The following is a 17,403-nucleotide window of genomic DNA, read 5'->3' on the forward strand; positions in this document are numbered from 1 at the left end:
AGAGTGTGTATCATTAAGCATTGACTATCTTTACGGTGCAGATACTGAAATGCAGCCATCAACCACTGCACATATTTTGCCTATTAAGCTCTCTCTGGCTCTGAAGCACTTTACCCTGATAAAGACTGTCCGATTGAGCAACAAATTTCATGAAGGAGCAGGTATCTTATCTAATGTAGATGGGGTTTTCTGAGATGATATACGTCATGGTGATTACCCAGGACTAATGAGGAGATAGGTAGTGCACTCCAGTGTTGGCAGCATTCAGGTCAGTGTCTGTGTCTACATGCTGTATCATGTACTTCAGTCACAGTGGGTCAATTTATCCAGGATGAGGTGAAGATGACAGGCTGGATGTGACAATATGGAGAAGAACATGCTGTCTGTTGATTACAGGTTGTTCTACCAGTGGGAGAAAGACAGAGGACTCCTTTGAGGATAGTGGGACCGTGATTAAGGGAGTACAGGTGGCAAGCAGGGCAGGCAGACACTGAATGGTCTACTCTATAAGCAATTAATGACTTGTCAAGAGAGAGAAATGCTCAACAGACCAATGAATGAACAGCTGGTTATCTGGAAAATTATGTGACCAGGTAATTATCACAGTGTAAGTTAAGTAAAAACAAATTGTTAAATATCATATATGGGTCAGCTACAGATCAGCAACACACAAGATTCAACACCTTGCTGAAGGACACCACAGCTGGCACAAAATACAGCCTGTGCCCTTTTTAAGCTCAATACATCATGCAAGGGAATATATAACCCATAAACATATTAGGACAGGAAACCCACACTTTTTCAAAGGAACCACAGCGTTTCCATCAACAATGGCCCCTTGCAAAACACACCTCCTACTAAAGAGTTATATTTTCTGTACTTCCTCAAAACAGAGATGCCTCTGTCTAATCCCCCAACCAGTTTGTACTGACATCTCCCTGAGCCCTGAAGAGATCACAGGAAATACACCCACTGAACAGTGATGGCGGTGACATAACTGACCTATATCTAAACTTTTTCTCTGACAGCTGAGCCCATGAAATGAAATCCCTGATCCACAATGTCAATGTGTTCAAGTAAATAGCAGATGCGAGCATAAAGACAGTTTCAACAATACTTACTCAAAGGTGAAGAAAAGTCCACAAGTCACTAGAATGAGGACAAGGGTGAGGTAGAAAACCCCTGTCTGCTTGGCCATCATAATCCTCCCATCGCAGTAAAATTTATTCCGACCTGGGAAGGACTCCCACTTCCTCTTCTTTGGGGTCCTTTTCTTGTAAGGGGTCTCCATCGGTGTGGAGCTGCGAGTGCTTATTTGGCTGTACTCGCACTCTCTCATGGACTCAGACACCCCGAGATGCATCAATTGCTGTTTTAATTCCCCACAGCTGAATAAATCCCGGGGCTGATGCGCCTCTGTGAAGAAAACAAAACAGTTCAGTGAAGCTGACAGACTAAGTTCACCATTATAAACACAAATACCGGGAGTGGGTGCAAAGTGGAAAAAAAAGTTTGAGAAGTGATATCCAGCTAACGCTCACAGCACACTTGTGTTGTTTTACAAGGAACTATCTAGCCTCAAGGGAGTTGGGTTAAGCTGTAAATAAAGCTAGTGCAGCAGGTTTGGCTAATCTAACGTTAGCTAACTTGGCAAATAACTTCACTAGCAGCTCTCACATACCATAGCGTTAATAGCGCCTTTGTTAGCAAGCAACCTGGCTAGCATCACACAGAAACTAAACCTCAAATGTTGCTATGGCTAACACGGCTAGCAAGTTGGTGAGGTGACTGGTAAGTTAATGTTAGCACGTTGGCCAACTTGTGCGATTATGGGCTAGCTTGCTGGCCACTCACTTCACCCACATAACTATATGCTTTGACTTGGCTATTTTACTCTCAGCTCTCTCACTGAAGGGGGGCTACAGCGAAGGTTTGAGTGTGCTCTGGGCTGCGCTGTCAACCACGTAACACCACAGACACCGAAGCTTCACATCCCGGCTGTGTTCGTCTGCTGTGCCCGCTGAGGCGACAGTTGAAGCGCTGCCTTACCGAGGGAAAGTAACGCTGGTCGTCGTGTTGGGGTGTTGTCACGTAGCTACTCCTTTCGTTACCCAGGTTTGTTGCGAGTCGAGGACAAAGCGAAGAACACCATTTTTGGAAGTTTAAATGGCAGAAAATGAGTTTGAAATTGGCCGCTCGTCGCCAAAGAAGAACTTGGTTTAGTAAGGGAAAGGGAATCCAGAGAAAGACCACACGGCGGGGTGCTCTCAGACGAGCTCCAGCATCCTGACTGGCCGTTGCTGAGAAAAAAAAAAACACTACGAGTGTTTGCGCACAACACAAACCAAGAAGGACCTTACAGCCATATCTTCGAGTATTTCACAGTAACAATCGGCGAATAATCATCATTAATCTGCATCATTCCGCCGCGTTTTTGTAAAAAGTTGCAGCATTCCCCAAGAAGCGTGCAGGCAGGCCAATCGACAACCCTCCGCTCACAGCGTCTGTCCACACTCAACGCTGCCACCCTCGCAAACAAACATCAACACAGGAACAGAGCAGAGCCTCCCAGCCTGCTCCTCCCCCTCTAACCGTGGTTGAAGTCACTACTGAGGAGGTGCAAGGGGAAGGACGGGGCGTTAAAGGGGTTCCCAAACCGTGGTCCACGGACCTCCAGGCGTCCGTTTCGGGAGGGAGTGATGAGGGGAGGTCCCTATTAGCAGGGGCGTGTCCAGGGAGGGGCCTGGGGTGGCACTGTGGATTAGGTTCATTCTGAATAATTTAACACCTCTAAGCATTTACAGAAACCCACCTCCAAAAGCATTGAGAAACCAACTCATGACGCATTCACGTCAAGGGTGTGAGAATTAATCGTCATCATTGAACAACCTAAGACCCAAGTCAGTGGCTGCCGGTCTTCTTGTGCAATTGCTTCTCTCATATTACTGCAGTTTCCAGCAGCAAACATTAGCGATATTTTTTCTAATGATGTCATACTATGTATCAACCAAATTGTTCAGTGTACTTTGAAGAAAGTGTAATAACAGAGTTGGATGTGTGAGGGTTAAAAATACTGTGCCTTGTTCAGTACAGCAGTTTCAGTGTTTAACTACCTTTAACAACAGACTTTGCTGGCTCTTCTGTACATTTAGTGACAAGTCACAAGGCGGATATATCAGACTATCCCAGTCGTAATTACCTTTGGATGTTGAGGTGAATGCTATTTACAAGTGGGAAACTGGTAATTACAGTAACTCTGATATGACATGAATGTGGCATCAGAAATAGTGTCCCAAAATAACAACAGAATATCCCCTTCAGCCCAAAAGGCGTTTTCCCCATAGACCACTACATCTGTAAAACTGTTGACAGTACACCTAAAGAAACACAAAGTCTGTTCATATTGTCTGTATTCTGAATTATTGAATATTTGTAAAACCTTCCCAGACCCAAGATAAGCTACTTTTCATGCATGTGTCATAATGTCAGTCAAATGCCTATTGGACTTGTAGACAGGGCCAGAGAAAGAGACCATATTTGCAGAGAGCCACATCACACTGTACAAAAAAAGGTGGAGTAAAAAAAGTCTATTATCCCATTCTTATACTGCATCCATGATCTGGACCCCCTAACTACTCTGGAACCCCCCTGATTCCAGGAGGTCCCCAAGAAAATGAAAGATAAGTTGGTTTTACTCTTTGGATAGAAGTCAGGGCAGTGAAATATTGTGTGACTAACTACAAAATGTTTTCATGCATGTTGGAATGGGATATTTATGGGTATAATGCCCTGAACACACAGGCTTAACAGTAAGGTCGATTATTGAAGGAATCAACATGATTCAGGGAGATAATAACATGACTGACTGAAGAGACTGACAAAACAAACCTTATTGACAGTAAATTATTCAATACTCGGAGGCACTATTAGTCATATTAACTGTGTTTCTCTGAAAACAGACATGCAGTGATGTCGCCTCATACATGCCAAGTTCAATTCTCTGATGATGCAATTTCCTGTTTAGCTCGATTAGTACAGATGATTGCACCATTGGCCTACAGTTCCTCTGTCATCTGTCCTCCTCTTAGCACCTACGCACACACACACACACACACACACACAGGTACACGTGCACATGCACACACACACACCTCCTCATCTAACTCTGAAGTCACCCAAGCGGTTTAGCTCATTCACTCCCACAGCCACACAAGTATCCGCTCCCTCGGAAAAAGAAGTCTGGCTGTATTTCTTGTTACGTGAGAGGACTTAATTGTTCAGACTCACGTCACGCAACGAGGGAAAACATTTAATCTCACTGTACTTTTATGGTCTGCCATTACATTTGCTCTATGAAATTTGGATGGAGGAATTCAGACATATTGATCTTAATTGTCAGATTGGAAATGGGGCATCAGCCATCTGACACACATATATACAAACTGCTTTATTTCATACAACAAACTGTTAGACGACATAGCATTTCTCAGTGGAAGTTGTCGTGTACAGTAGTGTGAGCTTTTAAAGCAGTTAAAGCTGTGTCATGCATCTGCAAACTGTCCGAGAGCATGATTGGCCGCCGCCGCTGGGCATGTGAAGCTATCAAGTGGCACATGTTTCACTTAATCTGTTGGAAAGCTGTGGATGTTTTCAATGGCTGCTAATGATCTGTAAGCCCTCCAGACTAATTCCTTAACTATGGGGCTCGTTAAGCAGCGCGATGACATATGGCTGAAGCTGTGTTTGTGTCGGGAAATGGGTGGACATGATAGGGCCTTTGAGTCTGAATCCAAGAACAACATGGGCCTGAATCACATCCTGCCAAGGCCTCATCCAGGCAATATTGTTTTGTTTAGAAAGCTGGACATGAAAGAACATAGAGAGATTAAAGCCTCATCAAGAAGGCCAATGTACTCTCTATGGCCACAATTATCACATGCAGACTGATTTAGCAAACACACCGTTCACACCAACACTACCACACATACAGTATATTGTAACACCTCACTGGAAAGGTCAGCTTAGTCTCTTTTGTTTTTACCCAATATTCATTCATCTACCTATGTTAGCGGTGAGAGGCAGCAGGGCGGGGATCTCAGGCCAGCATTAGCCAATGAAGGACCCGGCTTCCTCTCATCCACCACATCCATCCTGCCAGAGCTCGATGACTCAGCTTCTCAGAGTCACAGGAGTGTGGGAGGTTTTCTCCTGCGGTTGGCTGCCTACTTGAAACACATCCTCCATCACCAAAAAAGTACAGCTACCCACTTTCCCTCCAAACTCTAAATGACAGGCTGAAATTGAAAACACTCAGAGGTATGTGGGCTAAGGTTCTGTTTATAATGTGCAGGTGCATGTGTGTAAAAGCAATACAGCGACGGTTAAGATGCCAAGGTGTACCCAAAAGCATATGAATCATTTCTTTCTCCACAGAAACATTAGTTAGAAATCAATCAAACTGTCAACCACCTCTCAGGCATGCTGTAATTAATTTTAAGGTGTCACTAAAATTTTTTAATAAGATGAGAATGACTGATTGTGCCTCTTTGCAGCCAAGAAATACAGCTTACAATCATACTTTGAGACACAGCCTGTGATGAGACTGTTTATTGCCTGTGTTGTCAACCTCAGGAATGCTATTATTAACGGCAGCTTAAAATAGGACTCAATATTATGCCTACATTTCCCCTGGCAAAGGAAAGGAGAGAGAAAGACATCAAATTCCAACTAAATAGGAAGTAACAATTCTGGGAAAAAACAAACTGAGAACTCTATCACACTTTGTGTAACCTCTGAAAATACAATGCGTCGTTGGCGGTTGTGTCTTTGTTTAACACTTCTCTTTCTTATAAATTGATGCTAGAAAAAGTACTCAAGTTGAAGGGAGTGTAGTACACAGCAGAAGAGACTGCATCACACACATAACTTGGATTTTTGTCTTGTGTTTATGTCTGCTTTTAAAAGCAATTCCTACCTGATGCCTGTGTTTACACACAACAACTCTCATGCCCTCATTAAATAAGAGACCATGAGCCCAGGCGCAATGAGTCTAAATAAGAGAAATAATAATAATAATAAACACTAGACGGGAGATTCAATTCCAAGAACAATTTGTGAAGTGAATATGACAGCGTGCTATCCATTTATCATAATAATATTATCTTTGATTTGATATTGGGAGATCAGTAGCACGGCCAAAATTTCTAAAATTGTGAAAAACGCTGGAGTCGTTGAAGGCATAATATAATCTAGTCATGGGATTTCACTGTGCAATTTTGAATCAAATATAATAAAAAAGTAAATAGAAATATAAGAGGATGCCTCTGGTATTAAATTCACTGAAGTGGGTGAATAACAGGTCAAAACTTACTATAATTTAACACGGAGGTATCGTTCATATATTGTGAACTGGAGGCTCAGTGAAAGAGGAACAGTGCAGAATACAGGGAACTGATTAAAGTTCACTTGGGACAAACAAACAAAAAAATCTTACACATTTAGTAAACACTAACTATAACAACAGAAAACAGAGAAAGAGTTATAAAATATGTTAACGTGTTTATGTAAATTTATGTACTACAACCAAAGACGAAAGGATAAAACATGCAGAGCAGGAAACGTCACAAAATCACCAACAATTCTGCGACATCAAGTCTAACGGATGTGCTGATATGGTGTGTTATGTGTTCTGCTCATGGACTTGTGTGAGTGTTAGGGGTGCGTGAAGACGTGAGGAGAAAACTACCCGTCAGTCCACAAGCAGAGAATGGGGCATGGAAAGATCACTGACTTCTGCCTCAATGACGAAATCAGGAAAACTGATGCTCTAGTTTGGGGTCCCACGAGAACAGTAATGAAAGCGTTGCAGTTCAAACCCAGACTGTTGCATGAACCCATCATGAATATAAAGTAGCAGGATCATGTGAACAATAAATGGGTTAACCTATTCATTTTTATATTTTGAAATCTGCCTACATTCTGTTCAAAGTAGCTGTAACTTTGTATCTCTCTTTCAAACAATGACAGAAGCATTCATTGTTCTTAAGTATAACCTAAACTGAGTGGGATGGAACTACTGATATCAGTTGGGTTGTCATGGAGTAAAAGTCAAAAAGAGGCTCTAAACTGGAAGGAAGTTTGAGCACCTGCAGTGGGTTCAGAAATTCATCAACAAAAGTGAGAGGGTGGTTTTAATAGTGAGTGGGTCCTGGACACAATCAAAGTGGAAACAAATGTAAAACTCTTTCCTCTGTCACTCATCAAGCTGATGTCCCTCTGTGGCTGTACAGTAAGTCTCACAGTGTGATGAAAGGCTGGAACTGCTGCCAAGTTTCACATTGCACACATGGTCATAGAGTTGCTGCAATATCTTTTTTTCCTTTTTTTTTGTCATACACGTAAAACGCTCAGCACATCAGATGATATTGCAAAACAGTCTGCAGCAGCAATGCTGATAATTATTATACAAAAAAATATTATTGTCAGCATCACTGTTAACATGTTCTAAATTATTTGTTTAATTCAGCAGTTGTAATCAACACCTTCAAAATAAAATGATGTATATGATTTAGTAAAGTAATTCAGCTGACCTGTTGGTGTCCCTTCATGGATGGGAAACATTTTGAAAATGCTGAGGAATTTGAAGTAACACCTGGAAAGCAGCCATCTTTATCTTTAAACTGAAATATTTGCACCCAATCAAATATTGTGATCAGACAGAAAACAATCTGGTCCTCTTATCAAGTGTCCTCTGGACTCTTGTGTGATGCAGGATTTCAGTCATTATCCAATTTAACTGTAGAGAGGGAGCAATCGGCTGTGACTGTGATCAAATTATTTTGAATGAAATCAATAAAAGGCAGGTCATGTAAGCAGTTGATGTTTGTTTTATTGGCCTAAGATTGTCTGGACATAATGCAACGTCTCCGGTGCTTAACGATGTTCATCGTACATTTATTTGTGACATGTGCAGCACAGAGTATAAATGTGTATACTGAATAAAAGAGAGACATACGAAAAAAGGCAAATTTTACAATGAGCTTTCAGGACATTTTGAAGGATCTTTTCAGACTTTTCTTTTAGAGCATTATCTAGATTCAAAAATATGCCCATTGACATGTATGGAGGACAGTAACAAACAGAAATGTGTTCAGGTTTCTTATGTGACCTCGCCTAGATATCCTTTCACCCTGGCACTTCCACGTTTGATTACCAAAGCGATTGTTTTCTCAGCTATAATACAATGCATACAGGAATTTTTACATTGAAACATCAGTTACATCTGCCATGTTCAAATATTTGACCCCATTAACAAAATATGTATAATAACAATAACAAATTTTACCAACAATAAAAGCATTTGTTATAATAGTCAGAAAGTCCCATCTCTTGCTATGCTTGATAGAGACTGAAAGAATCATGTGCGTCCATTGTACAACGGTTTATATACACAGTGATGAAAAAATACAGACATAACACAAGTGCTTAGGAAACACAAAGTTCATCTGTGAAAGTCGTTGAGGCTATGATTGATAAATTAGACACTTTTTTTGACAGAGGCTCTTCTCTCATGTTGATTGGCTGGTGCAATGCTGCCTCCTCATGGCCTAAAGCACACACTGCAGGTGTCTTTAAAGAGTTACATTTTCTTTTTGTTCTCAAAACGGACAACTTGCTCTAGTCCTATTGCACAATTTATCTTCCAGCGATGGAGACATATACATTTCAATTTAAAAAGTCAGTGTTTTTTTCCCCCACAACTGTTGGCAAAAAAGTTCAAACTACTGTACAGTGTCACATTTTAAATAAATACTCTCCATTAACAAAATGTTGATGAGTATATTAGCATTTATAAAACTGAAAAACATCTCAACAACTCATCGACTCAAAAGGAACCATGTAATTCAGCACCAAAATCTGGTGGCAGCTTTGGCTGAAAAAGTAAACAAACAAAAACAAATGCAAAACAAAATATTAAACATAGCAATCCAACACCAGCAGGTATTAAATATTTGTATTAAAATGAGCTTTCAAATCCCAAACCCACTTTTTTAACAGGGTCCAGAAGCTATACATATATAGATATTTTGTTTATGTGGATACTTCTTTTAAAAAAACAAACATTTTCTGTAATTTTGATAAATAAAAATAGAAAACCACAGAAATATCTTGTCCACCTTAGGGTCTGCTGTGTAAGTCCTGCCTCTCCTCCTGTCATAATTTCCCTAAGTGAAAGAGAACTTGGCAAATAATAGCCACCACTCCCGCGCTGAGCACCGAAGAAATGGAGATGTCTAATAATCTGCTTTCGTACAGCACAAACTCTGTCTTGTTCTCCTCCACTTTAGCCATGGCCAGCAGGCCTTTAGCTGCTCTGCACATCATGTTTATGCTCGGTGGGTCCATAGGGGGATGCCCCATGTGCAGTAAGCTGTGAGGGTTCTGCTGGTACTGCGCCATGCTAACACCGTCCTCCAAGAAACCTACCAAATTACCCACGCTGCCCTTCTGCATGGCAATGGCGCGTGCCGCTGTGGGGTCTCCCTGCGCCAGGTGGGAGAGGACAGCCACTGCCATCTCCCTGTACACCTGGGCCTTCCTCTGACCCACGTAACGGACCAGGACAGTGAAGAGTTTCTCCTGTCGGCTGAAAGGAGGCGTAGCTAGCAGGAGGTCCACGTTGCCTTCTTGGATGCTCAGCTTGCAGAGGCACTCCAGCACCAGCCTTTGAGGAGTGAGCTGGGAGTGGGGTGCTGCTGACGGGAAGGGGTCCTGGGCCTCAGCTGAAGGGCACACCATCCAGTGGAGAAGGCCATCCAGGATGGGGAGGCAGATAGTGTCTGAATAGTTGGAGAGATCCAGCTGGCCAGAGATGTTGGCCAGTGTGACCATGGCATTCTCCCTGAGCAGACTCAGACACTCCCACCACCACTCCTCTTTGCTACTCGACAGCCCCTGCTCCTGCTGTTCGTCTCTCTGGTAGCTAGGGGGCGACCTGTTCCTCTCCGGGTGCTGGTGGTGCAGCAGGAGCAGCCTGCCCAGAAGAAGAACCAGAGCAGGGTGGCGTGACATATCCGAGTCGTTCCCCGGGATGAAAGACAGGCTCCGGACGATGTTGGAGACACAGAGGCATCGCTTGGACAGCGAGTCCTGCCAGGAGGATGTTGTGGAGAGCGGAGCCTCATCCAGGCAGCGGGGCTCATCCTCCAGCAAGGTGATGTGGTCCTGCTCCCCATCTGAATGCACCCTGAATGGGTAGGATGGCAAGGAGCGTGCGGGGTGAGCGTAAGAGAGGGCGTCAACCCGAGCACACAAAACATCATCTATAGTAGCGGTGATATGTTTCAGAGGTTGTTTCTTTTCCACCTCCATCTTGTTTTCCTGTTTGTTCTCCTTTCCGATCTTCTCATAAGCCCTGGCAGGTGGCGCAGTGCGTGGTTCAAAGTGTGTCTGAATGTGTGCGGTGGAGTCGCCTCCACCGGCCTGCCAGTGTAGCAGCCCACTGGTGAACTCGGTGACGTAACCTAAGTGCTCTGTCATGTCTTCAATCAGGTCCTCTTTGTGGATGATCTTGATTGGGAGCTTATCGTATTTGCTGGCTTGTTGAGGTTTAGGCTGTAGTTCTGCAACAGGTTGGTCCATAGACTCCTTTTTACTCTCTGCTCCTTCTTCACTCTTTTCTTCCTTCTCCTCTTTCTCTCCATCTTCTTTATTCTTGTCCTCCTTCTTTCCACTCGTCTCAGACTCCTCCTTTTCACCATTCACAACTGCCGACTCTGGTGCAGCAGCGACGGGTGGAGCTTCCTCCATGACGGCTCCTGCTTGCTCCTCTTGCAGCTCTGCTGCTGCGGGGGCTGACTCTGATTCAGGTTGGACAGTCGAATCAGTTTCCTGGTCAGGGATGGATTCTTCTTTCTGTTTAGAAGCAGGATCCAAAAAGCTTTTATGAGCCACAGTCCCCACCTCAAACTCCTCCAAGATGCCAAAGATCTCGATCAGACAGCGGCGGAAGTACTCGACGATCAGCTCGAGGAATCCAGGCAACTGGTCAGACAAAGACAAAGATATAATCAGTGTCAACAATTAAAGCAAAAGGAAATCAGACACATGTTGACAAGTAATCCCGTCTGGTGAATGGAAAACCAAGATTAACAATCTATGGAGAGAATTTTTCATGCTAACTCAGTAGTAGTAGTAGTAATAATATCCTGAATCTTTTGGACTATGCGAATAAAGAACGGAATAATGGTATTCTGAATATTTTCCCCTGACAAAATTTTTATAGATCCTCAGTTTAACAGAAAAGGTTGACTGCACATCACACTGTCACAGCATGCCCTGGTGAGATAAATGAATCTCTTCTGTCAGTCAGCAGTGAGGTGCAGTCATCAAATCCCTTTTACCTGGGAGAGGTTAAAGGAGGCCACAGTGCTGTCATCGTACAGCAGGATGTTGATGGTGTCTAGAGCCCATGTGCTCTCTGCCAGCAGGCCAGACTTCAGAGACATCATGACGCGCCAGGCCTCAGGCGTTCCTGGGATTAAAACAGTGGGATTTTTTTGGAACGAGGAAGAAAAAAAAAGTGGTGATCAGACTTTGTACGAATGATAAAAGGGACAGTGAACAGAGTAGATCATTTTAACTTCTGTCATAAAATGTACCTCATGTTGTGCTAATTCTACCTGAAAATTAGCTTTATACTGTAAATCCACGATTTTTCAAGTTGAATGCACAACTAGCACCTCACTCATAGTCCTACTCAAAATGTTGACTCATGAAATTAAGAGAACCCCCCGCTCACCAGTGTCCTTGGAGGTAAGTTTGCGTCGAGGCTTGAGGATGGACATGGTGGCCTCCACTGATCCTGGCGGGTAGTTGAGGTCCCTCCTCAGGTTGGGAGGAAACTGACCCATGGATCCACTGATCTGTGAGCCCATCATGGCCATCCCAGGCTTAGGCATCTTCATGGGTGACATGAACGGTACTTTGCTGGGTGACATCCGAGAGTCCAGGGAGCGCTGGAAGGCCCCTGGGCTGGGTGCTCTGGGCAGGTGGTTGGCCATGGATGGGGAGTTGGAAAAAGACGATGGCTGGCGTGAAGATAGGGGAGGCATGCCGGCTGATGATGACATGTAGGGGGACTGACGGTGCCACTGCTCCTGCCCGGGCCGCCCGTCCATGTCATCTCTACCAATTGAGCCGTAAGGCGGCATTTGAGACGGCGGTCCCTGTCGGTTGGGGTAAGGATAGCCGAGGTCTGTCCTGGATGGCCACATGTTGGGCCCATCGGCAGCGTGGTTAGGAGTGGGCCCCCCACCCATCATACTGTGCTGGCTCTGTCCTGAGGGGGCCATACGGTCACGGGGGTAGGGGTAGGGGAACTGTCCCTGTATGGCTCTGTGTTCAGGGCCTGAGTACCCACCACCGTAGTGGTTGTACATTTCCGGCTGCTGGTTGGCGTACTGCATGGCATACATGTCACTCTCGTGTCTCTTGGGTGGGGGGCCATACATACCGTCCATGGGCCGTTTGTAGCCCTGCTGAAGCAAAGATGTAGATAGGCAGTGGTGTTTTTTTTTAGTAATTTTACTCTCACAGACATGTTAGCTTTGTTCTCATCATTTCTTTTGTATTGCTTTAGCAGTGTTATATGCAATATGCAAAGGTGTACCAAAAAGTTAGTGGGATTAAAATGAAGAAATAATATAAGGGTTTTATAACAAAGATTAATTAGTAAATATAATGAAATGACTGCTATAACTAAAAAGAAATCTACAAAAAAGTGTTTTGGGAACCGGATTATATTTATTTGAAATTTTTCGAACAGATCCAGTTGTCAGACATTTTGAGGCAGTAATAATGAATAATAGAAACTGAAATACTACAAATGTTTTAACCCCCCCCCTGGTACCACTGCAGGGGCAAAAATGTGTTTTCAGGAATTCTTTTATCCCAGTTGTACAAACTCAACCTGTTTGCCAGAATCTTTTTTATCTTAGTGTTTACCTCTGTTTATATTGTACATCTTGTGTTTTTCAAATTGTAATGTGTATTTGGTAATTATCTGTGCTTTGAACTTAATTTGACTGAACTGAGACTAACTGAGGTGAAAACACCAGCAGCAACTCATCGGGAGGTGGAATAACTGTGTGAGGCCCAAAACTGACAACGTCTTCCACTGTGCACTTAGAACAGCGAGAGGCAGAGATACAACATCTGCGCCGGACTTTCATCACCCCAGGTACGGTTGTGATTATGATATGGTGTTTACTCAGTTCAGATTGTTAGCAATGCTGTATTAGAACAGTCAGTTTAATAAGAACTATGTTTAACCAAGACACTAAGAAAAACTAACAACTCCACAGTTAGTTAGATTCTCACTCACACACTAGACACTCACTCAGTGGTCAATTGACATTGATCAGGCTTATTCATGAAAATGTGGTCTGATCAAACCAAGTAAATTAAAGCTTACTGTGCTTAATGGAAAGGATAAAAAATGTATTTCTATTATAATGAAGTGGCAAACAAGTAATAAAGTAAATAGAGTATTGATCCCTTTTACTTAATTGGGCTAAAATGCCCTATTATAAGAAATATATTACTCAGTATTTTACCTGATAATTTGTATTTTACCTAATCATTTATTCATACTTTATCTGTAATATGAACGGTGACATTTTTTGGGTATTAGCTGTTCAACATTGTCCTAACCTCAGGACGTAAAGCTACTGTATTTCCATCTTACAGTTAGAGATAAACAGTGCTTAGTACATACAGAGCTGTCTCTCACCTGCTGTTGAGGGTACATCCCAGAAGGATGCATCCCATATGGCATGCCGGGATACTGCTGACCGTAGCCATCGTGTCTGGTATAAAGGAGAGGAGGGAGGAGAAATATATCACTCACTGATTTAAAAAAACGTCAGGAAAGCTATAGACATAAGGACGTATAGCTAGACTTTTTTTCTCTGGCTCTCTACATAAATGGATTCTGCAAACACACACACACACACACACACACACACACACACACACACACACACACACACACACACACACACACCTCTGCTGTGAAGGGTATCTGCTGGGAGAGTACATGCTGCCTTCACTGTTGGAGGGCCCCAGGTTGTTCTGACTCCCAGGGGGACCCATGCTCCCCTCCATCCCCATCACATGGTCTGGTCTGAAGATCAAACAACAGGGAAGTCCTCTCAGGCTACTGACAATACATCACTGACATAACTTCTGTTATAAACACATTTTTTGTTACATTAAATAAAAACACTGCAGTTGGCCTCAGGGCTCATGTTAGAATGACGTCAAAGCAGAAAGAGGTTACTACAGGTTCACCACCCTCTCCTGGTTGCTTGTGAGCCTACCTCCTGTCATAGCCTGGCCCGTACGGATACTGTGACCTTTGGCTCATGCTCAGGGCAGATGGGGGTCGACCATACATGTCTTGCATACCACCACCAGGCATCTGGCCCGGCATGTAGGGATCAGCTCCTGCCACTGCCGAGGAAGAAGGCAAAGGAAGTCAGTGCAAATAAAAATATCAACAACATGAACTAAATGAGTGATAAAATGTGTATTTTAACAGATGTTAAGAAGCTATTAAATTAGTCTAACTATGACAGTTCTGGCTTAACCTTGTTCTGAAACTTGATCTCTTAATTGCATGAACCATGTCTTCCCCCAACCAGCAGGTGGCAGCATTCCTCTATGAATATTCACCACGTGTCATGATTAAACCTATTGTTCTGAGGCTGGGACTGTTGTTATGCAGCTAACATCCACCATATTATTCATTCAGACTCCATTCTCCTCAGCCTTCAGAGGAGCCGCCATCCTTTCTAAAACTACTGTTTGTTCTGAAAACTAAACCGCATGAGTTGGTCAAAACAGGTGCTTCTCAGCGGGGTGGAAAGGATGAAAGGTTGAAAACGAGGAGGATGAAAAGGATGAACAAAGTTAGGATGAGACGAAGGCTAAGCTACACGAACATCAGACGAGCTGGTGTGTTTTCGATAGAGCGATGTGTGGTATAACAAACAGTTCTCATCTCCTTTCATAGTTCTCGTAGTAGAACACACACACACACACACACACACACACACACACACACAAAAACACACACATCTGTCCTGATCTGAGACGACATGGTGACTAGACAATGAATTAGACCAACAAGACAGACGAAAGAACAATGGCTCTGGGATACATGAGTCATTTTGACAGAGCCACCTAACTTCATATAAAGTTTAAAGATGAAGTTTCAAATTTCAATGTCACTGTCTATAACCTATGTGCAAGTTTATCTGAAAATATAAAACAGTTGATTTTTTTTTTTTTTTATAACACAGCAAAACAAAATCTTATTCACATAAATCAAAAAAATATTCTGTGAAATTGGGGGAAACAGGTCCAGGCCTCAGTGTTTGGGTGAAAGGGTGTCACAGCGTGTGTCTCACTCACTCTTCCTCATCCCGGCGAAGGGGTCCTTGGCGTCGTACTGCATCCTCATCATCATGTCAGGCATGCTGAGGCCCTGCTGGTAAGGAGCTGAGGGGGGCAGGGAGGTGGCACGCTTCTGGAAGGCCGGGTCACTCACCTCCGAGAAGGGGTCCTGTATGCTCACACTACTCCTGGACAAGGTGAGGAGGGAAGGGAGGAGAGGGTTGAGAGAAAGGTGCAGATCAGTGATTGGACACTGAAAATGTTGAAACAATATGCTTTGAAGGAGTTTTATTTTACATGCAATGCTTTTATTTTTGAAACGATGATTTCATTTTTTCATTTTAAGATGAATATTTAATCTGAATATGAAATATATCAGATTTTATATATGAGGGTACCTGTTGTTATATCATAGGTAGTAGCACATGTACTAGTACTTATCATTGCAGTTGTTTGTTGTCAGTGTTGCACTGAAATTCTCCCTCAATAAAAGGACAGAATTATTAGCATCAAAATGTACTTAAAGTATTAAAGGTACAAGTACTAAAATGACCCCTGTCAATTGTAATATTATATCATTGGAATATTATAGTAGATTCATTACTGTAGTCCTTTATGCAGATTTTACATTATAGCTAGTTAAAGTAAAGCTAATTTTAATGATTTTATAAACTGTTAAATAGATATAGTTTGTATGCAAAACCTTGGTATTCAAAGCAACCGGTAACTATAGCTGCCAAATAAATGTAGTGGAGGAAAAGTACAATATTTGGTTGCAAAAAGTAGTGGCATATAAGTATAACGTAGCAGGTAAATAAAAGTACAAGTACCTCAAAATTGTATTTAAGTACATGTTACTTTCCACCACTGTGTTTTTATTGTTTAATTCATTTGTGTCATGTACATATGAAAGACTTCTCACACATAATATCACAAACACAGAAAACAAAGAACTTTGCTTCCTCTCCTGGGCTCTGCTAACACAACTGTCATGTTCTATAATCATCCGACAAGAAATCAGCAGAGATGAAGGACGTTTTACTAAAAAGTTAAAGACTTTAATCATCATGTAAAGAGCAAGAAAATGTAATACGGTCTTTGTTTTCAGTCTCACCTAAATAGCCTAACAAACAAAGCTTTTCCTCTTCAGGGAAACTATTGCATCTAACTGTTTGGATAATTGGTTATGTATCTGAACACATGGAGATCTTTTCCTTTCACTTAAATCCTGCTTTACTACATTGTAGTTGTTTTATATGAATCCATATTCATAATTAAGGTTCATACCATACATCAACAGACAATGCTTGTTTATATATAAGGCACAATTAGTGCTGATGGAAATGAATATCACACTGTAACTAAAAAAATCAAGTATATTAATTATACTAAATTAGGAACTACTACTAGTACTGTAGAGGCAGTAACAGGATCATCAGTAGTAGCAGCAGTACTGTAGTGGTATTGCGGTATGTATGTGTGGTACCTGTTAGGGGGCAGTGGAGTGACCTGTCCCAGAGGGGTGGTAGCAGGTGTGGGGGGTTTCAGATCCCCTGCTGCCTCTGCTGTAGAGCTGCTGCCAGAGGACTGGGGCGTCTGTGGGCCTTGGAGGGAGCCGCCTGAATTAGCTGGGAGACAGAAGTAGCCTTATTATTCTTAAAGCTAAATGATTCATGAAAATTCACGGCAAAAACTGTAACACATTCAGACCGCAGGGCTCCCCCATGCCTTCAGATATGATCTTGGAGCTGGTTTGAGTTACAGCGGCCATAGCGGGCTTTCGCTGCAGCAAGGTGCTGTATTAGGGAGATAACTTTGGACTTGAGGCCAAAGCACTAACAGTGACGCCCTACACGAGAAGTGAGGCCATCCAAACAGCCTGCATGAGGGCTGAGAAGATGGGAACGGAGGGACTGCTAAAGAGGGGCCAGAGGAGGAAGGGGG

The 17,403-nt window shown here is 42.8% G+C and overlaps 1 protein-coding gene and 1 long non-coding RNA gene across 5 annotated transcripts in view; both read right to left on the reverse strand.

Annotated features, from left to right (window-relative positions):
- Positions 1-1,269: 1,269 nt before the first annotated feature.
- Positions 1,270-2,690, reverse strand: LOC147819399 (uncharacterized). The gene is made up of 2 exons (XR_015436952.1): positions 2,050-2,690; positions 1,270-1,416 (listed from the first exon to the last, which is right to left on the reverse strand). It is a non-coding gene; the product is annotated as an uncharacterized LOC147819399 (long non-coding RNA).
- A 5,178-nt stretch (positions 2,691-7,868) lies between these two features.
- LOC111651639 (AT-rich interactive domain-containing protein 1B-like) overlaps positions 7,869-17,403 on the reverse strand; it is a 170,412-nt gene continuing 160,877 nt past the window's right edge. For 3 of the 4 annotated variants that reach the window (XM_023401636.2, XM_023401639.2, XM_023401635.2), the window contains 8 exons: positions 16,946-17,087; positions 15,478-15,647; positions 14,382-14,514; positions 14,066-14,185; positions 13,793-13,868; positions 11,801-12,539; positions 11,403-11,533; positions 7,869-11,043 (listed from right to left, as the gene is read on the reverse strand). In XM_023401636.2, coding sequence (XP_023257404.1) covers positions 9,214-11,043; positions 11,403-11,533; positions 11,801-12,539; positions 13,793-13,868; positions 14,066-14,185; positions 14,382-14,514; positions 15,478-15,647; positions 16,946-17,087 — 3,341 coding nt within the window. In that variant the 3' untranslated portion in view covers positions 7,869-9,213. The remainder of the gene's footprint in view (positions 11,044-11,402; positions 11,534-11,800; positions 12,540-13,792; positions 13,869-14,065; positions 14,186-14,381; positions 14,515-15,477; positions 15,648-16,945; positions 17,088-17,403) is intronic. The other variant, XM_023401637.2, reaches the window with a different exon arrangement.

Source organism: Seriola lalandi, unplaced genomic scaffold (assembly GCF_002814215.2).
Source record: "Seriola lalandi dorsalis isolate HSWRI2012SDOR001 ecotype SW California unplaced genomic scaffold, Sedor1 jcf7180002053711, whole genome shotgun sequence".
Lineage (NCBI taxonomy): Eukaryota > Metazoa > Chordata > Actinopteri > Carangiformes > Carangidae > Seriola > Seriola lalandi.